Source organism: Prunus mume, linkage group LG2, assembly GCF_029339155.1.
Source record: "Prunus mume cultivar Tortuosa linkage group LG2, ASM2933915v1, whole genome shotgun sequence".
In the NCBI taxonomy this organism is placed as follows: domain Eukaryota; kingdom Viridiplantae; phylum Streptophyta; class Magnoliopsida; order Rosales; family Rosaceae; genus Prunus; species Prunus mume.
This window is the reverse complement of record NC_142699.1, coordinates 15,128,566-15,152,885: the sequence shown is the minus strand read 5'-3', so window position 1 is coordinate 15,152,885 and position 24,320 is coordinate 15,128,566. Positions and strand designations below refer to the sequence as shown.

General features: G+C 39.0%; 3 protein-coding genes and 1 pseudogene across 5 annotated transcripts; 1 reads left to right on the top strand and 3 right to left on the bottom strand.

The window, feature by feature from the left end:
- Window positions 1-78: 78 nt before the first annotated feature.
- On the bottom strand, window positions 79-8,178 carry LOC103321187 (serine/threonine-protein kinase STY46-like). The gene is given in 17 exon segments (XM_089047219.1): window positions 79-308; window positions 407-541; window positions 929-982; window positions 1,141-1,221; window positions 1,570-1,665; window positions 2,106-2,281; window positions 2,409-2,482; window positions 2,617-2,721; window positions 2,798-2,841; window positions 2,843-2,971; window positions 3,841-3,891; window positions 4,004-4,114; window positions 5,152-5,206; window positions 5,399-5,512; window positions 5,616-5,689; window positions 5,908-6,022; window positions 7,501-8,178. Coding segments are annotated over 17 exon segments (1,680 nt in total). The 5' UTR covers window positions 7,689-8,178; the 3' UTR covers window positions 79-230.
- A 3,881-nt stretch (window positions 8,179-12,059) lies between these two features.
- On the top strand, window positions 12,060-12,910 carry PETE1 (plastocyanin 1). The gene has a single exon (XM_008222977.3). It carries the CDS (start codon window positions 12,235-12,237, stop codon window positions 12,733-12,735), a length of 501 nt encoding a protein of 166 aa, XP_008221199.1. The 5' UTR covers window positions 12,060-12,234; the 3' UTR covers window positions 12,736-12,910.
- Window positions 12,911-12,958: 48 nt separating this feature from the next.
- Window positions 12,959-17,031, bottom strand: LOC103321189 (phospholipase D delta-like). Of its 2 annotated transcripts, XM_008222975.3 has the most exons (10): window positions 15,881-17,031; window positions 15,654-15,770; window positions 15,333-15,527; window positions 14,942-15,223; window positions 14,759-14,827; window positions 14,425-14,572; window positions 14,185-14,333; window positions 13,924-14,100; window positions 13,624-13,824; window positions 12,959-13,506 (listed from the first exon to the last, which is right to left on the bottom strand). In XM_008222975.3, exons 1-10 carry the CDS (start codon window positions 16,787-16,789, stop codon window positions 13,213-13,215), a joined length of 2,541 nt encoding a protein of 846 aa, XP_008221197.2. In that variant the 5' UTR covers window positions 16,790-17,031; the 3' UTR covers window positions 12,959-13,212. The 2 variants fall into 2 exon arrangements, with proteins under 2 accessions (XP_008221197.2, XP_088902045.1); XM_089045919.1 differs by having other exon boundaries at window positions 13,924-14,333.
- Window positions 17,032-18,269: 1,238 nt separating this feature from the next.
- LOC103321191 (uncharacterized) lies at window positions 18,270-24,320 on the bottom strand (annotated as a pseudogene). Its single transcript, XR_016124127.1, has 14 exons — window positions 23,894-24,320; window positions 22,147-22,258; window positions 21,531-21,643; window positions 21,043-21,165; window positions 20,741-20,946; window positions 20,558-20,633; window positions 20,255-20,341; window positions 20,071-20,151; window positions 19,856-19,888; window positions 19,628-19,681; window positions 19,507-19,548; window positions 19,203-19,281; window positions 19,055-19,125; window positions 18,270-18,784 (listed from the first exon to the last, which is right to left on the bottom strand). The product of XR_016124127.1 is annotated as an uncharacterized LOC103321191 (transcript).

Sequence of the window (24,320 nt, the reverse complement as noted above, 5' to 3'; positions counted from 1 at the left end):
TAACACGTCATTCCCTTTATAAGTCTGGGTTGAAGATAAATGAATATTTAATGTATGGTGATGGTAAACAAAATGCAATGAATCAACACAAGAGTCTCTAATCATTACTTAGATTAACCCATCGGAGCATATAGAGTTGAGCGAGGGAAAGAAATGACTTGTGAAGAGTTTGATTGATCAATGATCATTAGACACTGTATTACACACGTATTAATTTATAAACAGGAACCTCATTCACTGTCTTGCTTGACCGTGGGAACTACTTTAGCCGATTTTCCCTTTCGTCTATCCTCGCTTCCATTTGCAACCTGTACCAAAACTTTGGTTCAAAATTTTCAAAATTGCATACTGGAACCAAGCAATAAATAAAGACTAGCTAGTGTCAGTGTTGGATCTTTTCTCGTACCGTCCTGGCTATGTGCTGCAGCATCTTCACAATTTCTGAGAATTCAGGTCTCAACGATGGCTCTTGCTGCCAGCATCTCTCCATCAATTCCATCAACATTGGATTAGTGTGCCTTGGAATTGTAGGCCTCAGACCCTGAAATTCATGCCCCAACAGCACTCAATTAATAGACTTCACTTCTAGTTTTGAGACCTTATTCATTAAAAGTTATCAAGGCATGTATGCCCAGCTCGCTCGCATGGTTGGGCATTACTAAATCATTCGGATCTTCAGATAATACCCCTATTTTACACATAGCTAGCTTATCTTTCATGGCAAACAACTTTTACCAGGCTACCAGCTACTTAATAGGTAGGACAACTTCTCATCAGGAAAAGGAAAGTCAACTCCACTAATTGGGATCACCTACCTGAAGCCATTTTCAAAAAACTCAGGGATCCTGGATATGAACTCCCATCAGGAATAAATAAGATAGAAAAATATTAAGGCAGGCTTATATTGCTGGGAAAGTAAAAGAAATACCTTCTGGACTACGCCAACTGCTGCTTGTAACGGAGTTAAGTTCTCATAGGGAAGCTGACATTTCAGTCACAAAACATAGACAGATGATGGTGTGAAGTCTGTGCAACCATGAACTAGTTTTAAAGATAAACAAAAGCATTGATTTGAACGTAGCATTTTTCTTCAGGAGAAGAAAAATCCACCCATCTATTTTCTAGTATAAAAGAGATTACCTTTCCTGTAAGCAGCTCCCAGAGAACAACTCCAAAGCTAAACACATCAGCTTTGTGATCATACGGTTTATGCTCTATAACCTTCATCAACACCAAGCAATCATGTGTTAGACACTAGACAGGAATAAGCATAGACATAATAACCATCATCAAAAGCCAAGAAATTCATCAAGCTACTAGTGTGATCAATAAAATCTTCCATAACCATAATAAATACACAATATGATAATTTGTTGTAGTTCCTTCCTTGTAAAACATCTTCACGGGTAATATTCAGGTACAATAATTTCCTTAATGACTAACGTATGCAAGATTTAAAGAACCAAACGTTATCTGGCCAGGAATTTGTTGTCCATTTGCTTAATTCCAATAAGCAAATGAAATGGTTAATACTTAATACCCGTGAATAAATAACTACAGAACACAGACCTCTGGAGCCATCCAACGATAAGTGCCAGTTTCTGCAGTCATAACGCCAGATTGTGCCTGTACTCTAGCGATGCCGAAATCAGCAACTTTCACAACCTGTCAAACAAGTATTTTGAACTTTAAAAAAAAATTGATGAAATTCAGATCGCCATGTTAAAACTATGTACAGCCTTGGAAGAACCTGATAACCTCCTATCAAGAAGGAGCAATATGAAACAAGGACAAGAATGCACACGCCTGCCCATGCCTCCCTTTAATTTTGAGAAAAGTATAATAAATAAAAGTATATAAATTTAAAGGATAAAGGCGAGCTATTCAAAAAGAAGGGACAACTAATACAATTGCAATAATAAAGCATCCCTTTGCTTATGCAAGGTTATGAAAGTTTAATGATGCAATGCCCTGACATAATGAGATTGCTTGCCTCATTCCAATTTGGTCAGAGGTGATTAGATTTAACCTTCTCTCCTTTTTCTTTCGGGTGTAACAAGAAAACCTGATTACATTACATAATTAAGAGATACAAAGGATCTTACCCCATTGTCATCCATCAAAAGATTAGCAGCTTTCAAGTCCCTATGGATTATATTATTTTGGTGCAAGTAGTTCATTCCCCTGGAAACATCAATTGCTACTCTGAGCAAGGACTGAAGTGATAAAGCACCCGTTTGCTTATGCACAAAGTCGTACATACTTCCACCAGACAGAAACTCTGAGAAGGGAAAAGAAATATAAAAGAGCAGAACTTGGATTGAACCGTAATAAACAAATACAAATACATCAAATACATCAAATACAAAGCATGGCACAGAATGTGCACAGAAGTCATTTGAAATTACCAGTAACGATGCAAAGCATAGGAGGTTTAGTGCATGCTCCAATTAATTGAACAACATTTTTGTGCCGAACTTTTCTGCAAGGATGATACAAGTTTGAGAACTGCAAGATCAAATGGATGAAACAGGCTGCTGAGAGCGGCCTTTCGGCCATAAAGATCACAAAGGATGCATATTTGCCCAGTGTTTAAAGAGTAAATGTATTACCGACCTCATGATATAGACTTCTTGAGTAAACTCCCTCATAGTTTCATTCAGGTGCTCCATACTAAGAACTTTAATAGCCACAGCTTGACCACAGAAACTACCTCGAAACCTGGGTCAATCAACTTAGCTATTAACAAGTACTCATATACCAAGTAAACATGCCCTAAAATTATGACAGGACTTACAGATCACCATACGATCCAGATGCAATTTTCTTTTCATATCTCAACAGGGTTAGCATCAATTTCCCATATATCTTTTTCCTTATTGAGTGAGCTTACATGACCATTAGTAAAAATCATTCCAGTCTCTTGCTCTGGAATAGGGGAAATAACATTATAATCCAAGCAAGGATTCTTCTGCAACACAGACAAAATAATGAGACTGCAGATATTGTGCATGTTTACAAGTATTAGCAACACTCATTTCATATGCATTGGTATTTGGTATATAGAAAATAAAAACAATAAAAGAAGACACGCAATAACTACCTAGATCTTGGAAATACATAATCACCAGGGAAAATGCTGAACATGAAAACAAGAACCAGCCAAGGCATAGACAGAAACATCAAAATATACTAAGCAAAACTGAAGGCATTAAACTTACTAGAATACATTTCTCACCTTGAGACAAAAACAAAAATAAGTCCTTATAGACTGGTGAGTGCTACCATAGTAACATAAATGAGCATTTTCCACAGCTAAATCACAAATCTTAGGACCATATCTCGTGAGCCAAATTCTTGAAAGGCAAGATGGAAAGATAACTTTTTGCTTTTGCTTTTCTGGCCCCTTAAGATGGCAGTCATGAAACTTGTCTCCATAACCAAATTGTTAGCTAAAGCATAATGCTTAAACTTATCAGAACACAATAGTTTCATTAACCTTTCATGACAATATGGAAATAGTTACCGATGCTGCATTGGACTAGATGGCAGAGCTATAAAGTACATAGTTTTAAATTAAACTACAATTAAGTTAATGGAAGTGAACATTCGATGCTGGAACCTCAGTTAAAAGCCAGAAAAGAAAACCCCAAAATAAAACAAATTTGTTTCTAGGTTTTATATGAACTTCCTGAAGGATGAGCACAACAAGAAGCCAATAAATAAAAATGAGGAAAGAAAAATTCTCTCCCTCGTAAAAGTAAACATATGTTTGAAAATTGTATCAGTGAGAGAAATTTAAAAATAAATAATAAAAAGTAAGCATTAAAAGGGACCTACCTCACTCCATGGTATTTCTTTGGCCAGTGCATGTCTAAGCCGCTCAGTTTTCTGCAACATTGAAATGAAAATAACCCATCTCATACTACAATTAGATATTTCCCCCTAAGCAAAGCGACCCATTATAGTTTTGTACCAGAATACGAACAAGGCAAGACAATACCTCACATGCCCAACCATCAACAACAAAGACATCCAAAGAGTAGCCATCTGTTGTGGAAAAAGCATGTGCTTCTCGAATGTTCAGTCCAATATCAGATAATAAGGATGTCAACTGATGCAAAACATAAGATTGTAACAGTAATGAGAAACAATGATTAAATACACAAAATATCCTTGTTCTAAAAGAAATACCTATAATACTATTACAGATAACATCTCCAAAATTCTAAATCAATCTGCAGACAAATATCAAATTTATCTACTGCTGATTAAACTGATATGCTACATATGAAAGTCTGAGTCAAGTAGCGATACAAGAGACGACATAGTATGTATCTGAACTAGTAATTCTGCAACAACCAAGTCTTACGAAAAATATAAAGATGAGACCCCCTTGAAGCTAATGTATGGTATGACACAAGATTTAGAAGAGGACGGAGGAGGAGTGCCAAATAAAATAGAGAATAGATCAACCTCTAGTGATACAGCCAGTTCTTTTCTTTTCGTTTTTCTTTATCAAGTAGTGTTCGTCCACCATTCACTTCAATCTCAACAAATCACCCACCAAAACTGACCAAACAGGTTTCGTCCCATTGATAGCCATAGTGGGTTTAATATGCAGGGTCAAAGCATTCAAGACAGTCACAAGCCTTCCAGACCCACTGAAAAGGTCAAGAATCAGGGTGACCATACACTTTGAGGAAGTCTTTAAGCATAACAATACTGGGTAGAGGGAGGGCGAACCAGGCCCCCTCAAATTTCCTGTATAGAATATATGGCCCCCCTTGACTATTTTCTAGCTCCATACCATTATATCATAAGCATCGTAAAACACGTGCATTTCAACCTCACCATTTGTCGGAATTTCAAATATGAAGTTAGATGCCTTTCTTATGTCAAAACTATAAGTGAATCGTGTACCATGCAAAACGTATCTCTTTTCTAAGAGAATATGCAACACACATTGCTATGCCAAAAAATATATATATATATATATAAATACTTGAGATAAGCTTAAAATATTAACAATAGTACGTCATTAAGAGTTATCAAGAAAGATGATGTCAATTAAAAACCACATTATATTGATTGACATGGCAAAATAGCTATTTTAGACAGCAGTTTTTTAAAAAATGGAAAAAAGAATACCTCACTGAGGAGTTTGGGCTTGTCATTAGTTGAAATAGTAATTTCATGCATTGGCCTACAAATTTTGAAGTATATGCAAAGTTAATTAGATAAGAACAATGGAAAATTATAGCAAAATTAATTAGATATGAAACCATGAAATCGAACCTACTAACATGAACAGTTGATTAAGCGTTTTAATGAAAATAAATACAGAACTAGAGACAAAAGATCAAAATCATAAAAGATGTATTTGAAACCTACTTACCTTGTATAAAGTTGACTGGTGCTCACAGTGTTATTCCCATGGTGAACGTGTAACTGCTCGGCTTCAAGAGCAAGTTCAAGGTCTGGTGACAAACCAAAAGCTGGTGGTGGATGGCTGGATATATGAGAAATGCAAAGAGGGTAGCATATGAGAGATATAAAGTGCAATTGTTTTCAATAAAGAAAACAAATCCAGATAGATAATCATTTAACCATGCCTCTGTTTGCTAGCATAAGCAGAACATTGAGCATCCGCTTTCCTCGATAAGTTTGAACCAGAAGCAGAATGAACCTGCATAAGAGATAAATTGCACAGATGCATTAAGAAAGCAATAAGTGGACAGGACAGATGGCCGAACAACTAATTAAGACGAATCAAACAACACAGAACAGAGTTGTATCGATACAAAAAGAGAAACCCCCAGACCATTATAGGAAAATAACTGAATTTGAGTATAAATAAAAAAATTCAACTGTTTCCATACATTTGTATGTTTGTGTATAAATTACCTGCACAAGACGGACTTCAACTGCAGGTCTAGTGGCAGGGTCATGTGCCATAAGGAGTAACCTTTTATGCATGAGAACATCTTGTGCCCTCTCCACATTCACATCCAACGCATACCTTCAATTCAAAGAGATAATCAGGTCAACAAATGTAATTACGCAGTGCAAGCAACCGTTCAAATCGGAGCTTATAATGCATATTAATGTAAATGTACTAGCACTCATTTCATCAAATCGGAGCCAACATTAAGTCATGTAGAACCCAAAAAGGAAAAAAAGACAGAGTTTCTGATGTAGGATGCGTAGGACCTAAATTTATTAGTTTCCTAATGCATTTGTTAGTTTCCTAGATTCTATAGTTTTCCAAATTTTAGTAGGATTTTTACTTTTCCAGATTTCCAGATTTCTAGTTTTAAGTTTTCTATTTTATTTGGGTTATGATTTCTGTTTAAGCAAGGGATTTTTATCCTATTTTGTCTAGGTTTTAGTTTGCTATAAATACCCCTATGTAGTTCTTTAAAATTCAGATTTGGATATTGAGTAAACCTTCTCTTAAAACTATGTGATTTCTGTTCTTCCTTCTCGGTTCTCTGATTTCGGTCCTTTCTTTCGTCCCTTCGATCTATATTTTCGTCTCCTCGACCTCCGATATTCTTCTTTGTTCTACTGTTTCTGTCTTTTATCTCGTCTTTTTAATCTCTATTTCTTCTCCTCGGTCTCTTAAATTCTTTTCTACTCTATTGTTTGAGGGCTTAATCCAATACCTACGGGCTGTACTACATCAGTTTCAGTCCAAAAGAAGCCATTCTGTAATACTAGTCTGGTTTCGATCAAGACAAGAAAGATTGTCAAAGGGAAACAACTTTCCCATTTTGAGTCATAAGCAAAATATATACATATTATCGAATTATACCAATTTTGGACACCTATCCTATATAATGTATTTGAGTGGGTGGGTGGGTCATGGGTGGATAGGTGGGTCGGTGCAGTCCACATACAGAGCAAAATAATAATAATAAACGTATCTTTCACTGCCCTTTAACCTTTGGCTTTCTCTTTCTCAGCAATCAATCTGTGGCCAACTTAAATCCATCCATCCCCATGGAGCATGAAGAAGAACACATTCTCAGAGAAAGAGGACGAATTTATTTATAGGGAGTGTAATATAAATTCAAAGATTCCGGCTGCACAATTCAAAAGACTTTTAATTTTACTAAAGTCGTGTGACGAAGGTGACATATTTTATTTTATCTATCTATTTTTACAGAGAATAAAAAAGAATCAAAGATTCTGATGAAGCAGAGTCAGCAAGGAATATGCAACAAAAACAAACACGGGAATTAAAAAGGAGGCATGACCCGTTACCAAGAAACAAATTGAAAGTAAATAATAAACGCGAGAGTAAGTAGGCACTTGAAATTCCATCCACCGATTACATACATACATAAATACACAGAGAGAGAGAGAGAGAGAGAGAGAAAGTAAATAATAAACGCGATAGTAAGTAGGCACTTGAAATTCCATCCACCGATTACATACATACATAAATACAGAGAGAGACAGAGAGAGAGCAGGCCAGGGTTCGGAGGTACGTACCTAGTGGGGAGGCGATTAAAATGAGCCCAGAGTTCATCTTCGAAACCAGCAACTTTGGCGTCTGCGACATCTGAGCTCATAAGTCGACGGAGAACTTCATTGTAGATATTGACTTTGAGCTTCTGCTTTCGGGTGAGAGTGGGGGAGAAATCGACGGGCCTGCTACAGCAACTCTCGGTGTCTTCCATGATTCACCCACCATCCAGAGCTAGCACGCACATAAAGAGTATGATCAAAGTCCAAACGGTGCGTTTCCGAATCCGATTAAGCAAGCAAACCTTGTTGGTCCCTGGACCTGGTTAATACTTGTACACTAGAGGAACGAAACGACAGTGGATTATTGAGCGTCCTTACGTGTACGAAAAGAAATAGAAATGGCTACCGATTTTGAGATTTAGCCCATTTCTCCTCTTCACTTCACCGTCTGTTTGTCCGTCTATGTGATTCTCTTCTCTTAATAGAAATTAATAGAGATTAAGAGAGAGAGAGAGAGAGAGAGAGAGAGAGAGAGAGAGAGAGGGGGCGTAATGCGCACCCCCACAAGTTTGCGTTGATGTTGACGTGCATTCTTCTAGCTTTTCCCTGCTTTGCTTTGCTTATATCACCACTCACCGAATCACTGCCTGCTGCTATTATCCTGATTGGATTCGTCCATTAAACAAATTTAACGATAATCCATTAACAACTAAATTATGTGTTGTATATAAATTAAATATTCATCCTCCAACTTATTAATTCGTTGATCGCATCACCACGGGGACCCGCCTCTCCCCTCCTACCCAATCAGCTGTGTGCTGGATTATCTCATTTGTTTTTAATCCATCACCTATATTATATATAATGTATGTTTGTGGAATCTGACCCAATCGCCTATTTGGATACCAAAAATGCCCATGGTTCGAATCTTCTTTGAACTGAATGCAGTTGCCCTGTTCATTTTTGTAATCAACTATTTTTATACGTAACACCATCCATGTGTGTATATATATATATATATATATATATTATATATGTATGATGCATTGTTGACTTGTGAATATTCATGTGTGTAGGCAAGTTTGGGAGGAAAAACGAAAAAAAAGACATGTTTTCCCGATTAAATAATAATAATGGAAGACATACATATACATGCAGCATGTTGTCTTGTCCCCCCGTGTGTATGTATGATTTTATCCTATCCTGTTTGTTAATGACTATAAAATATCATAGGAATGAATGGATTAATGGGAGAGAGGGAGAGAGATATATATATATATATATATATATATGCATGTGATGTGCTGTGGTGTGGTGTGGTGATATATGATGACCACTCCCACTGCCACTGCCACCCACTGCCACTGCCACTGAAACTGAGGCAACACCCAAGCTTTTGCGCTTCAAATGTACATTATATGTCTCCAGACTCCAAACTTGCATATTGGATTGAATTTTGGATAACTATAAGACCCATTCATTACTATTAATATTATAATATAATTTTCTGTAATTTCTCAAATGGCACATTTTATTATATATAAAGTGGGCTAATATATATACAGTACTGCACCCGATGTTTAAAACAAAACAAAGGAAACATACATTGGGCCTACCTTACCTTAAACAAAATGTTGGGCTAGTTTCTTCTTTCAAGTTGGGCCGTAACGTTCATTAAGGGAAAACATAAAATAAAAAAACTTTGGATGACTCGGTCAACGGTGATTCATCATCTCATCTATGTTGACCCAGTCAACTCAACTGAATTTCATCAGCTAGTATAATAAAGAAACCAATTAACAGACAAAAAATGGCATATACATCGTCGTCGTCGTTGTCAATGTGATGACAGATGAGATTCCTTCCACGAGTAGTAACTAAAATGCAGAGAGCAAGCGTTATATATTTACTACATGCATGGCTCTCCTTGTGAGTTGTGAACTTGTGACTTGTGTGGGGGAGCAAGCGTTATAAATTTGATCCCCTTTTATTAATGCTTCCTCTGCAGACCAAGACTGTGCCTCTGCCTCTGCCTCTGCCTCTGCCTCTGCCTTTGCTTTGTTAATGAGAGGAATCATGCACCCCAACTCGAGATTCCATTATTAATGGTAGAGGGCCTGCCTGTAGTTCTGCCGATCGATATTAGCGAGAGAGAGAGAGAGAGAGAGAGAGAGAGAGAGATAGCGGAGAATATTATGGGGTTGGGGCGTTGGCTGGTATGTATTCAATGCTATGGTCCTTGGCCCAAGGGTTTTGGTGGTAGCTACGTGTTTTTAATGCACCATCAGCACCCTGCAATGCCCCTCTTTTACTCACTCCTTCCTTAAATATTGATCCATGACATTCCCATTTTTTCTCACTGCTATAGCTTTCTTCCCCTCTTTTTCTCACTCTTTTTAATCATACTCTCCTTCGTCTTTCTTTCTTGTTTAGCTAATTGCTAATTTGCTAGGCACATACATATATATATATATATATATATTTATATATACAACGTACGTACAAGAAAGAAAAACACAGGCTGCATGCATATATCGTATATATAAGAATGTAATGTTGGCTCCAGTTGATTGAAATAGTTACTGCGATGTTGGCCCGGTTCACTCAGAGAAGATGAATTCCCTTCTGAATTTGATTGAGCCGTGCCAATATCTCAGTGCTCTTTCATGTCATTCTCTCACGCCTACGTCCGTCTTCCTCCACGCTTTTTACAACCAAGCTACCCTCCCCCTGCTGTGGTAAGTATTTCTTCTCATCATCTCCTATATATCTTTCCGTTTCTGTTTTTTATTTTTTTCCTTCTGTTTTTAACAGATTTTTGTTTTAATATATTTCTTTTTCGAAATAATTAAAATGGAATTTTATTTAATTTCCTCGTTCCGTCGAGGTTGTCTAAAAAAGACTTTTGAATAATGAAGTTTGGGCATTATCCTTGTAACTGTACACACAACTCAGAATGCGCACAGTTCATTCATTTGATATTGATTCTACGACCGACCTACCACATTAATATTACTTTGCACAGAGCCGATCATGTGTGTGACAGTACTTCACACTTGGGTGCGAAATTATTAGTTGAGAAGGATTTCTATGTATCATTCTTCCTATGTTTTGCATGAAGATTCAGTGTGTTTGTTTTGTGGGTTTAACGAAAGTTTCAATCCGACCAAAAAAATGAAAAAGTCTGAGTTGTGTCCTTAATTGGAGTATTAACTACAACTGGATACTATCGTCTTGGCAGAAGTGATTTATTAAATACGTTCACTGTATAACGTCCCACCCATTAACGTAAATAATGAGAGTATTTATTCTGCATAAAAAATTAGGTTAGGATTCTCTCCTCTCAATCGGATAGGGAAGGAATAGTGAATGGAACATGCCTTCCTGTGACCAGATAAGAGCATCTGCAATGGTTGTTATTTAATAATTCAATACAATAGTTCAATAAATTGATCTTTTTTGGTATCTATATTGAATTGAACAGTAATTTTACTTACAATTGTACAATTTAATAGCTTCAAATCAATGGCTATATCTACTTACACATTTTTTACATACTCAAATAAAATAAAAAAGATAAATATAATAAGACTAAAAATTGTACAATTGTATTATTCTCAAAGAGATCTTTAAAAAGAGACCAAATTTGAATATATTTTGAAGAAGAAAAAAAATTTAATTGATGTTTTTTTGTATTGCATTGAATTATTGAATAACCATTGCATATGTTCTTAACAACAACATAATGCATTAATTGTTGTATTAAAATTGTATTGATCTCTGTCGTTGCAGATGCTCCAAGAAAAAAAGAAAAATTAGTTACAAGAGTAAATGTGGGAGTAGGGAGCGTTGGTCAATCTTTAATAAAAACAAGTGGGTCTCCCTCCTTCTCCTTTCCTATAGCACTTATTTATTGCTACACAATACTGTCGGCTGATTTTAATTTCTGTCTCGCAACCAATTCATCTCTGTTCTATAGCTACCAAGTTCAGCTTCCTTCACGCCATTCACCATTCACCATACATAAGTTATAATTTTGTGACTATGCGCCCTTTGTTTGAACTTTGAATACATACACCCATCTGTGTGTCGAGTTTAAGCGCAGGCTTTAAATTTGTTGTCCGTATTTCGCCAACAGACTTATGCTCCAAAGCCCAAACGCCCAAAGCCCATAAATAAATCAAACAAATTAACCCACCTGCGAAATAGTCCACTCGTATGTAGTTGTTCTTCAGGTGAGGTTCTATCTCTTAATCGTTGTATTAGACTAATCAATTTGATTCAACAATTAATATATAATAAGCCCTCACCGTAGAAAGATGATAGTTTGTCCTCCTCCTCCTACTACTGCAAAACTTATCCCTTTTTTTTCCCCACTATTTTGACATGCCATGTAACCTCTAGCACTAGATCGCACTCCACCTCACGCCACTAAATCCAAAGCCACGTCAGAGGATAGCATCTCAGCCAGCCAATAAGACCCATCCTCACCAGCATAAGAGATAACCCTTGTCTCTACCTCATCCCCACTGCCACTCATTCAGAGCTTATTATCCAATCACCTACCCCTATTGTCCATCCACGAACGAACCAACACAAACCACACATAAGATAAGCAAAGCAATCCAACCCTCGCACCCCATCTATTAAAACACACCCTTCCTATCTTCTCCTTTTGATCATCCCCTTCAAGTTTCAACACTCAAGGCGACCTGCTTGCTAGAACACATTATTTCCATTTCAACTATCCCAATTACAATGGCCACTGTCACCCCCGCCGCCGTTGCAATCCCATCATTCACCGGCCTCAAGTCCGCCGGTGCATCCAAGGTGAGCAGCGCCGCCGTTAAGGTTGCAACCTCCCCGAGGATGTGTGCCATCAAGTCCTCACTTAAGGATGTGGGCGTGGCCGTAGCAGCCACTGCAGCAAGTGCAATCTTGGCAAGCAATGCCTTGGCCGTTGAGGTGTTGCTCGGCGGCGATGACGGTTCCTTGGCTTTCGTCCCCAACAGCTTCTCAGTCAGCCCAGGAGAGAAGATTGTGTTCAAGAACAATGCTGGATTCCCACACAACATTGTGTTCGACGAGGACGGGATTCCCAGCGGTGTGGATGCTGGAAAGATCTCCATGAGCGAGGAGGACCTCCTCAATGCCCCAGGGGAGACATACGCCATCACCTTGACTGAGAAAGGTGACTATGCTTTCTACTGTGCTCCTCACCAGGGAGCCGGCATGGTCGGCAAAGTCACCGTTAACTAATTATTAATTCAACTTGTTCATTTCTTCCCCCCTTCTAAAACTTCCTTTTTTGGGAGGTATTAGTAGATCGAGCTTTCAAAATCAGTGTATTCATTCACATGAGATGAGAGAATGTTTGAGGTGTGATGACCATGTAATATTATATATTGCGCGCCTTTCTTTGTTTGAAGTTGTAGATTTGAGTATTTTGTCATTTGAAGCATGTTAAAAATACAGATGATTAGCTAAACCTCTGTTTCCGCATTCTGATGTAGCTAACATACGAATACGATTAGGCGTGTAAACCCACCCATAAAAAAGTAAAAAAGTAGGGGGTGCCTGCCTGCTGCCTTGTACTCCCCCCCACCCCTGTTGTTAAATTACAAGCAGAACCTCCTTGTGTTTTATAAACAAGTGAGAGAATTGTCATGTGGAAATTATAAACGAGTGAGAAAATTGGAGGACCCGGCCAGCCAGCCTGCCTAATTGGTAAGGTTATTAAGTAGTGAGTGCATCAGGAAGAGTGGTACGGGTTCCAAGGATCTTACCGCCAACATCAGGGAAACTCTCTCGTCCAGGCAAAGCACCTACCTTCCCATTGACATCTACCTCAACTGGGTATTTAATGAGATGCCCTTGTAATGCTGCAAACTCATCTCCCACAAACTTCGTCCAATTCTCTTCCGCAATCGAGTTCACTCGCTTCACACACTCCAAACTTCCAGCCTCCTTGAAGCAACTATCCACCATCCCCAAGTGTTCTGCCCACAGTGACATTCTATACCCATATACCTGATCATCAAAACATATCAACAACAAATTAACACCCTCCATTAACTCCCAAAAGTGTTCTGCCCACAATGTACATTACATTGTGCAATGTACTGCAATAAATTAAGAATGCAATACCTGGCCACGGGGATGCCGCTTCTTCTTGCCCCACGTGTGATGCGGTTGATATGCACCCATGGCTATCTCGGTGTCCCTAGAACCAGCCATGGATCGTTGGTTTATATTCGCAGACCCTATGATCACGTACTCATCATCTACAACCATTCCCTTGGCATGCACATAAATCATAAACCGTTGAAACTTTTGGGAGGCCGAAACCTGAAAACGCATTCCACAGGTTTGTATGCTATCATATGCATATATTCATGGCTTGAGTGACAGAAAATAAAAGTTTAATATGTAGCTCTGTATAATTACCGTGTGATATTCTCCATTTCCAGAAGTTTTGTTAACTGCACAGGACACTGTGTCCGGTATCTTCTCCCGGTTACCAAGACAGTAGAAATTTAAATAGTCGTGTGGATGAACATTCTCAAGGTTCATGGATTTCAGCTCTTTTGCTATGATTTCATACATCATTTGCATTGTCTGTCCCTGAAAAAAATCAAACAAGCCAATGATAAGTGATAAGATGATCCAGTATATAAATGACAAAGGCCTTTCTTGTGATTTAATTACCTGCCAAAAGAGAATTTCTTGCACAGAAGCAGAAGAGGGCACACCCTCTGGCCACATGGGTATGACGATATACACTGCAAATCTCTCATTGGCTTTTATCTTACTTGCAATCTTTAGTGCCAACTCCATTGGAATTAAATTGTCAGCACCTGCTCATCGAAAACTTATATATGTTAATGACATAGTGCTGGAGCAAGTCCATATATATGTTTTCAGCACTGGAAAATCATATATAACAACCTGCTTCTTTGTAAGTAGGCCATCCATATGATGATCCGAGGAAATACTGATTCTCAATATATATGAAGTGTTGGGCAGATCTGATTGCCTCGATGTATGCTGTTTGGATGCTCTTGTCTATTACCAAATTTTTGGCACAAACAAGATTCTGCAGTAGAACAGAATGCCAAACAATCGACTGATTACATTACCAAATTTTCTGTTTCAAATTATTTAAAAAATAAGCAAAAGAATATGTTCTGAAGTAAACACATTCCAGTAGACAGTATGAAGTCAGTTTATAATTAATTAAAAGCACTCTCTGTGTGTTGATTTGTTGGAAAGAATAGTCAACCTGAGCCTCTGCTTCATAAACATCCTTAGGAAATCCTTTCAGAGATCCAGAATCTATGGATCGAAAGACCTGTCAATTCCATACATATAAAATAATTAAACAGCTGCTAATTAGGACCAATTGGCAATAATAGAAAATTGAAGACCAAAGCATGTGCGCGCAGGAAATGCAAGATAGTAATACCTGAACATGCCAGTTTTGAGGGTCATCTTCATGCGAAACCCGTAAGGCGGGATCATCGTTGGAAGTTGAGGAGGAGGGACTAAGTATCCATGAGATCCGCTCCAACTTTATTAAAGCGTCGTCGTGCCAACGAGATACTTTCTTAAAGCGTTGGCCCAACTCCGACCACTTTGTGGCTTTTCTCCAACGCTGCTCAAAATTAGTAAGCACATCGTACGCAGCTGGACCTTCAATCTTGCAATGTAAGTCATGCCACGGTTGTCTTGGACCCCTTGTTCCTCCCTACACATATCATGATGGTGGCATTTCCACAAACAGTTAGGGGGCACTTGAGCAGAAAGAAATGAAAAATAAACACAATACAACAAGTACAAATAAATATATTGCTCACAGAAAATGTAGGATTATGAAAATCATCCTGGAAAACAGTGTCAAGGTTGCGAAAAAGTCGATGCTCGGGAGTATCATAGCGGCCATCACAAAGGTCTAGACCTCCTATGAATGCAGTAATCTTTCGATTATTTCCAGATGCTTGTGTATCCACAATCACACATTTCTGGTGATGGGTAAACAGAGTTCCAACAACCTACAGAGAACGTGTTTGACCAAATTTAATCAGCAAATGCAGCTAAAGACGTTTGGCTGAAACCACCTAACTTAATTCAGCAGGTCAAATAAAGAAATAGCAAAAAAGTGAGTTAATAAAGCATGCCTGTTGCTTGAAAATGCTAAGCTTACTGCTGGCATATCGAGGTGACAGCACGCATGAAACCGAAGAGTGCTTAAAAAACTTGCGTGTTTCTTCGTCATGAGTTTGCATCACTCCATTCTGCATCCCATTAATCAAAATCAATCTTGATCATTTCTAGTAACTTGAATTAAAATGCTCTTATCATGGATTGGTCAAGAAAATTAAAAACAAGGAAACCGTGGTGGTACCGTGTTGATGAAGAATTTGCTGTGAGAAGTCTTATCATCCCAAACCAGCAACAAAACTCGCAGGCCTTCTTCGGACTTGTACTTGAGCAGCTCCCCCAAATTCAAATTCCCACCGCTCGGCAAAGGCTTCGTGGGCTCTCTCACCAGCTTCACCTTATGAAAAATGGACCAACCCACGATATACACCAAGTGATGTGCCTCCAATATCGCATGGCATATATCCTCCCAACACTTGCCGTGCTCAAACACAACCCCATCGTCCAATTCTATCTCCCCTAGCATTGAATCCGGCACGTGTGCGTCCTGATACAGCGTCACGTGCCCTCCTTGCCTCACCGGAAAATAACAATTTCGGATCCCGATACGGTCGGGGTCGTTTGAAATGCCTTGCTGATACATCGGATTGTCCTCGCATTTCGTGAACCTCATCTCCAGCTTAACGGCGGCGTCTGGTTTCGGCGGCTTGCCCAATGGCCCGATGATCGGGAACCAATCGCTGATGGTTTCGCCGGAGAGGATTCGCTGCGCCGAAACCGTTGCGATGCCGATTAAATCAGCGCCGAACATGTCGTTGTCCTTGACGTAGAAGTCGACTTGGGAGACCGGGTGAGCGAGGGGGATCGTGAAGTGCTCTTTCCAGACGGGGTTCTGGGAGTTGGAAATGACCCGCGTGCGAGCGACGGTGGCTCCGGCGAGGCAGACGGTGACGTAAGGGTCGCTGGTGATGATATTGTGGTGAGAGTGGTGCGGCGTGCCACTCGAAAAAGGCTTTCGGCACGCCGAGAAGAAGCGGCGGAGACGCTCGGAGACCATATCCATGTTGGGCAAACACCGCGCTTCTAGAATTTTCAAATCGAGGTCGCCGTGAAGGTAGACCACCAAGGGCTGTGATTTATCTTCTTCCGCCATTGATTAATTAAAAAATTTAATCAGATGAATGGAGGGTGAGGGAGGAGTGAGCAATGCGAGAGTGGGCGTTGGCTGTCGCGGAGGAACCAGGGCGACTGACGTTGCTTCAGAGCGTATAGAATGTATCTCCTTAGCTTGGCTCTCGAGGTCCTCCGACGAAGCCAACGGCTAAAACCGGAGGCGGTAAAGAAAGAGCAGCAAAAATGGGGGGAAGAGGTTACGACCTTTGTGCGGGGAAAAACGTTAGTTGTGGTTTGTTAGGCCTTATAAGTAAATTGCGTGTGGGACACGTGGAGGCCAACATAGGCTAGGATTGCCACCAAGTGCAGCTTCAAATTTAACCATTGGTGGGATTTTGTGGGTTGGCGCCTTGCTGGGATATTTTAAAAATAAAAAATAAAATTCTCGTTATGGTTGTTAGGTTGGTGGGTCTTCGTCAACACTCCAAATTTGCAATCAATCCTTTTTAAGATCAAAGTGGCTTTTAAGAAGAGAAAGATGAGTGATTAGAGTTGGACATCATAGCATCGTCGTATTTTAGCCCTTTTGGGGCAATTTTAATGAACAACAAAGAGCAATATTACTTTCCCTTTTGATTTAGAATAAAGGGATGTCACTCTTGTCCTTTTTGTGAATTAATTTAGCTGCATGATCTAGAGAAAATTCTGTTTGGCAGAGGGCTTCAATTCTACTTCCATATTTTGTGTTTGTAATTTCTTTTTAGGACCACGCTCAAACAATTGTCCGCCACGTGATGGTATTGGCAACGATGTGACGGAGGTTACAATATTGGGTATGGTTTGCTGTCACTCGGAACATGGTGGATGAGTTGTCTAACCCAAATTTAATATGCTGCTTGCTTGATGAGGTTTGTTTGACTTGTTTGTTGATACGCCCAAAAATATAGTTCGAGTTTTGAGAGGAGAGATGTTATTGGAGTTCCTTGGTCCCACAAACTACATGTTTCCCACAAAGTCTCCCGTCAGCCAAAAGAGGCATCCAACCAAACAGAAAAGGTCAATTTTTGTACCTCATAATGTCTATGCACGAGGAGGAAAACGAGTTTGCGCATCATCATCCCAGTCTTTGCTTTGTGTCTGGCTTAAATCCAGTCATTCTTACGCTCAAATCCTTCAGTTCAGACTCACCGTGAATTTCCATTCACTTCGCTGGAACTAAAATCAAACAGGACCACATTTGATATTTCAAGGTACCAGAATTCTCCAGTTGCTTGAAGACGAGAAAAAGAAAACAGACATGATTAGACTTGAGCTCCCACCCAATTAATAAAAAGGAAAGGAAAAGAAAAAACATACGTGTGGGCCCTTACCTTCTCATCATCTTCTCCTCAGGTGACAAGCCCATCCTGGTTGCCTAATTCCCTCCCGCAATCTCTCGTTCACACTCGCTTTTGACCTCTTCAACGATTTTTTGTTTTGTTTGTGGCTCCCAATTTTAAAGCCCAACAAACCCATAAAAATAAAAATGGGTGTTGGAACTTCTAATTCCATGGCATATATTTGAGACGATATACTGAAAAAAAAAGGCCTGAAACTTCCAAATCTGTGGCAAAGAACGCTTCACTTGATCAAGCTTTTTTCCATCGATTCAATTCAATTAAATACAGACCAAAAAGAAGAGCAAAAATATACTGACTTGGTTCACTTTGCTCTAGCATTCTACTACAAATGACAAAAAGTTTCATGATTGGGCTTTTAGTATCATGTTTTGTTTAGCGATGAAAGGTGACTTTGATTGAAACAAAACCAAGCTCAACAATGTCACCTTCCAAAACATGAACCAAAAGATGACCGTTGAACTTTACAGCAGTTCTTGGTGTGCCAGGGTCAGCCTGGGGCCACGCAAGGGTCAATTTTTCTTCGAGCTTTCACATTGTGGAATTCAGGCTTCCATGTGAGTGCAATGGCTGCTGATCCGTTGACTTGAGATGGGAGGAACAGCCCTTATCATCACGCTTTGAATAAAGGCTATCATCTACACACATACAAGACCCTTTTAAATCAAGTCAACAAGAAGAGAAAAAACTACAAATCTGAAATAAAAGACGCTCGAATTTCAGTAATCTCAAAGAATTAATCTAGGCCAGAAATTTCATTTTTTACCTACTCTAATATGCAAAATCACTTCTATGTAATCAGGACCAGCTGATAGCTTGCAAGCGAGCACCCTCATAAAAGTGAACAGTTATAACAACTAGTTCTAGACTAAAATAAGCATCTATTATATCACTGTATAAGTTCTTACCGCAGCAAATCCTACGCAAATGAGACTGAAACCTGGGAAATTAATTGGCGCCTTTTCGGACAGGAACAAAGCTGGAAGCACAACTTGACTTTATCAGTTTGAATTAACTTTTTAGCCCAGCAAAACTTTAAGTGGCGTTTCAAATCACCTGTTAGAGGAGAGAAAGCAATGGGAGATATAACATTTGCAAAAGAACATATGCCTGAAATGCACCCTTGAGCCTTCCCCTGAAAATAATGTATAAAAGGGTCAGGCATACCTCAAAAGAATTGGAGCCAAAAGGCAGGGTAAGGGAACTTGAGCAGTTCTTAACTTCCCTGATTGGGGCGTACATATGTGAAAACATAATGTATACTTGGGCGTGTAAAGATAGACTTTATTATACAAACAAACAAACAAACAATCAATATGAAGCCTATCAATTAAATAGGTGCCGCTCTCAAGAAAACTACCTGCTCAGACGGACCAACTTGTTTAGACACAATGCTTCGCATCTGTAAAGTTTGAACTGAATTACTTTAAAGACAAAATTTGAGATCGTTTAACTTTCAAAGCAGAAATGATGAAACTTACACATGGTGTCGCGAACACATAAAAGATGGAGAACATGGCAGCAGCATATGGGACCTATAACCTTTCAAAGTGTTAGCCATACTGAGACACAATGTCAGTTAGCTTAAACAAATACCAGAAATTATCTGAGAAATTGATAAAGTCCTACTAGCTATATACTACATATGAATGTAATTTGTCTAAAATAAAGAGACACTTGTGATTGCCATTAAAGTTGTAAAGAAGTACCCAGAAGGACCACGCAACGCCATAAAGAAACATCTGCACTCAATAATATGCAAATTATTAGATACAACCTTAATATAAATGCTATATTCTTAGTTTTACTTTTGGTGAGTGCAATGCAAGTATTGACAAATCTACAGTTGTCTGACAAGGAAGATCATATTATTGTAACATGTTGGGAGCTATGAAAAAAAAAAACAGACAGCCAGGTTGCTTACATGTGCACAGCTAAAAAAGAGTCCTATTGAAAGTAGCTTCTCCTCTCCTAACGCAGGAGCCAGCAAGGGCATGAGAAGCAGCTGCATGAAGTTCTGTTTTCAGTACTATGGAAAATGAAACCGAAACTATGAAAGAAGGTAGTATGCAAAGGAAATCATAAAGGCGGCCAAACCAGCGGAGTACCTGAGAAATAGTGCCTGCAACCCCAGAAATGACCATCAGGTCAGCAAACTGATCCTTGTTGAAGTGAAACCGAGCCTTTAAGTAGTACTGCACAACAAGCAATGAATTTCAATCACTGCATCTTCTTATTGCAACAGAGTTCATCACTATATGATTCTATTCTAACCATCCAAAAACATGAGAGAAAATAATATAAGTTAACCTGTTTCTTAATCTTTATCTGTAAAATTAATCAGAGTTTATGTTCAAATTTTAAACACCATAATCTAATTTTATTGCCGGGAGCTTCCTAGAGAGACGTACCAGCATTGAAGCGTGAAGGCCAACATCCGCTAGGTTGCTGAAAAACGCTACAATTGCAGCTTGCGAAAATGTTGCGCTGAAAATTAATTTGAGAGTATGCAATTACTGGAATTGCAAAATTCGCAGGCAAGGGAATATTTGATGATACTGCGGAGGGCAGCCCTTAGCAGGAAATGAACTGACCTAGTTTTCAACAAGGAGATTAAATCATGTAATGAAGGCAATGTTTTGGCTGGCTGTAATATTTGAGCCCTTGAACTTTCATCTGAGTCTGCAATTTTTTGTTTTTCATCTGAGAGTAATGGAGCGGAAAGTTTCTTGTCTATGTTGGAATCCGGCAGGAAAATCCTCAAGTACATAGCTGCTACCACCGCCACCGACGTCGCAACCTAATAACAACACAATCAAACCATAATTAGTTTCCAGACATCCAGACATGATAGAGTAGAGGAGAGAGAGAGAGAGAGAGAGGAGCTTCAGTTGACCTGAAAAGTGGAGGAAGTGGAGAGGAAACGAGTAAAGAGGGTTCCGCAGACGAATGCAGAGGAACCAATCCCTGAGAGCACTCCGAACGCGGAGGCTCGTCGCTCTTCTGCGACATTATCTGCCTGATCATCATTTCAATTCATACATTTCACACATCCATCCACCAAATTCGAATCAAACATATTTTGTGTACGTTTTTCTTTTAGAAACTAGAAGGAGAGCTAATGAACACTTCACTGATGATGAGGAACGAACGAAAGAGGGAAATGGAGAGGACCGTTATTATATCAAATTCAGTACCAATTAAAACAGACTGGGCCTAATTACTTCGTTAGGCCCAACTAATCTTAAAGTAATGGGCTTAATTGTTTTAAGCACCTGACTTATAGGTCAGCCCCCAAATAAGAATAGAGAATGAAGTGGAGGATGTTCATGGAATTGAACCAAATGATGAGAGAGTTGAGAGAACAGAGATAAAGAGTTTTACCACATAGGCAAGGGCGAGGCAATGAACGCTGCCTTCACAAATCATGGCAGTGAGGGTCTTGGCCACGAAATAGACGTAGAAAAAAGTCCTGTTCCGGCTGTAACCCAATATCCCTGTAACGCTCTTCTCAATTATCCTCTTAATTCAATTTGAATATACACAATTACATTATTCGCTGCGGAAACAAAATATATAATCTAGCTTTTAATAAAAATAATAATTCTAAGAAGAGTTTGAATACCAAACAAAAAGAAAAAGAAAACACTAAAGTTGTGGTTGAATACATTCAATCCAAAGCCCTCGTTGAAAAAGGTTTTTTTAGTTAATGTTGGTGGGAAAGTTACATTAAATTAAATTAAAGTGCCTGTTTTTCTTCCAAGGGTCCAATTGAAATAATCTATTAATAAAAGTGACAGGTGAACAAGATAATCAAAATAATTGGTTAGAAACAGTAGTGTTATTAAATCCTCTATCATGACTTTATCTTTGTACTGATTGGTTTGACCTGTATATATCTCAATCGGTATATATCTTTGCTGCAAGTAAACCCTTCAGCTATCTTTAAGTTCAATCATCCATGTTCATTTTAGATTAAAGAATTATACGATATGAGTACCTAAGGGGATAATTGTTAGGATCATTGGCACTGTAAGCAAAGCTTTTCTCCCACACTTGTCTGAGAGATTCCCTACCAGAGGCATCATCACGAGTGTTCCCATCCCTACGATCTGCATAAATAAATATTCACACATTAATTGTTTTCAATTTCAACCAAAATAAATAAACTAGGGGTTAATTATTACTCTTAGGCACAGAATTAACGATATATTGGGTGTCCACAGTCCAATTATGTAGCTTACAGAGTCAGGAATTAGGTGGAGTATGCAGGCATGCATGTGGTCATGAAGATGACATTTTTCCAAGTTAGTTTGCATGCTCGTGAATTCTAATGGACCCAAAAACAGGGGAGGTGGGGATGAGATATCCATGTTAGAGTTGTATTGTATTTGTATCACATGAAAAACAGTGTGCTTATGTAGAAATCAATTCATTAGAAGGAACCGACAATCAGAGGATTTGTTGGAATGGAAAGATTTGATGGCATGAGCAAGGCGATCAAAATGTGATGGTTAGTAGAAGTCAAGGTCCCTTGCTTGCAAGTTTGTCCTTAAACTGTAAACGTGCCAAAATGCACTTGTCGTGAACCCAAGGGAAACTTCCCAAGCAATGAATCAATTATTTGGATGTTGGATGACGAAAACTAAGGTGGGTCAGGACCCAGCTGCTTGGAATATGTGAATTGCAGAAATATTAGTGCGTGTGACAGCATGAGCATCCTTAGGATTGACAGTGAAAGTAGAAATACAGGTCTAATCACAATCAGATTTAGACTAATCTCTGCTCAGCCTTGAGTTGCTTAAAAGTTGATTCTCTCTACCTCTAAGTAACCAAATCAAGCTCAGCTCATACATGAGATTGAGTTACTACTTAGTGGGGCCCTGTTTTTGAAATCTTTAGATGCTTTGCTTGCCGACCTGTAGATTACTAGGAAATGCTAGGAATTGCTAGCCACTGCCAGGCTGAATGACATACATAGAAATTGCATAAATGTATTTCACAGGGGACTGGACTCTCAAACTGTGTCTGGGAAGAGAGAATAAACGACAGTCTGCTCTGCATCTTAGTGAGATGACCAAATAACCTAATTCAAGTTTTCAGAAAAGTAAAGCGTGTAACTGTGGGCCCTCACTTTTGAAAATTTGTCCCTATGTACTTTAAATTAAACGACCAATACTGAAACTGAAAGATGAACGAGAACCCAACCAAAGGGAAGTTTCCTTTGAAGAAAGACAAAGTTTGGTTTACTCTCTACGTGACTGAACATTTGGTCTGTAACTTCATTTCTATTTGAATTTGCGGTTTAAAACTTATACATACACAGGGAGGGAGGGAGGGAGGAAGAGGGAGGGACGCCGGCTTAACAGACAACAGAGCATGAAGAAAATCCTGCTCTGCAGACTGCATTGCATTGCAGCATTGCAGGGGCAGGTGCAGCCTTTAAGTTTTAACGGTCTACATGCGGACGTCGTCGTCTATGATTCATTGATTAACTGAAATCCTCTAATACGTACGGAAAACCATTTATAATTAATTCACCTCCGAAAAAAGTTTTAAATAAAATCCTCGAATACGTACTCTATATAATATGCGCATGTGTTCGATCATAACATGTTTATTGAGCAAAGAAATCAAAAGAGAACATCTTGGACCTGAAAAGCTAGCTCGCTAAGCTGATATGAATTTGGTTGCTGATAAAATAATCAAGTTGGGTTATGAACAATTGGAAATGCGTACATACGTACCGCTTGTTGAAATCCAGTGAGGTAGATAGCGATGGAGCACTCATCCTTCCAGGACAAAGTGCAGACATAGTAACGTCGGTAATGGCCGGGATCACCATAAACGTGGCGAAGTTGTGCAGAAAGATTGCCATGAAGAGGTGGCCTAACCCTCCACCTGAAAGATTTTCCATTTCCTCCAATCCAATGTATGTGTGAAGATGAAGATGAAGATGAAGATGATCACTTCACTCTTACCAAATTTGTGTATTTTCTAGTTGAGTGTTGAACTGCTATAGCTAAAAGCTAAACCCACATATGACTATAAGAAAAGAAGCAGAAGAGTGGCTCAAGGAAACGCCACTATCCCAACTTAACTGAAACTGGGTGTAGGAGAAAAAAGACTAGTTGGACAGCAAAGGACCTTGATTTAAAAGAAATACGTGCACTG

What these genes read in the sequence shown, in the direction of transcription:
- PETE1 (XM_008222977.3), top strand. Translation starts at nt 12,235, where the DNA reads ATGGCCACTGTCACCCCCGCCGCCGTTGCAATCCCATCATTCACCGGC.
- LOC103321189 (XM_089045919.1), bottom strand. Translation starts at nt 16,789, where the DNA reads ATGGCGGAAGAAGATAAATCACAGCCCTTGGTGGTCTACCTTCACGGC. An exon ending in CTCAAAACTGGCATGTTCAG is followed by an intron (nt 14,828 to 14,941) that starts GTATTACTATCT and finishes TGGAATTGACAG; the next exon opens with GTCTTTCGATCCATAGATTC. An exon ending in GAAATGGAGAATATCACACG is followed by an intron (nt 13,825 to 13,923) that starts GTAATTATACAG and finishes ATGCGTTTTCAG; the next exon opens with GTTTCGGCCTCCCAAAAGTT.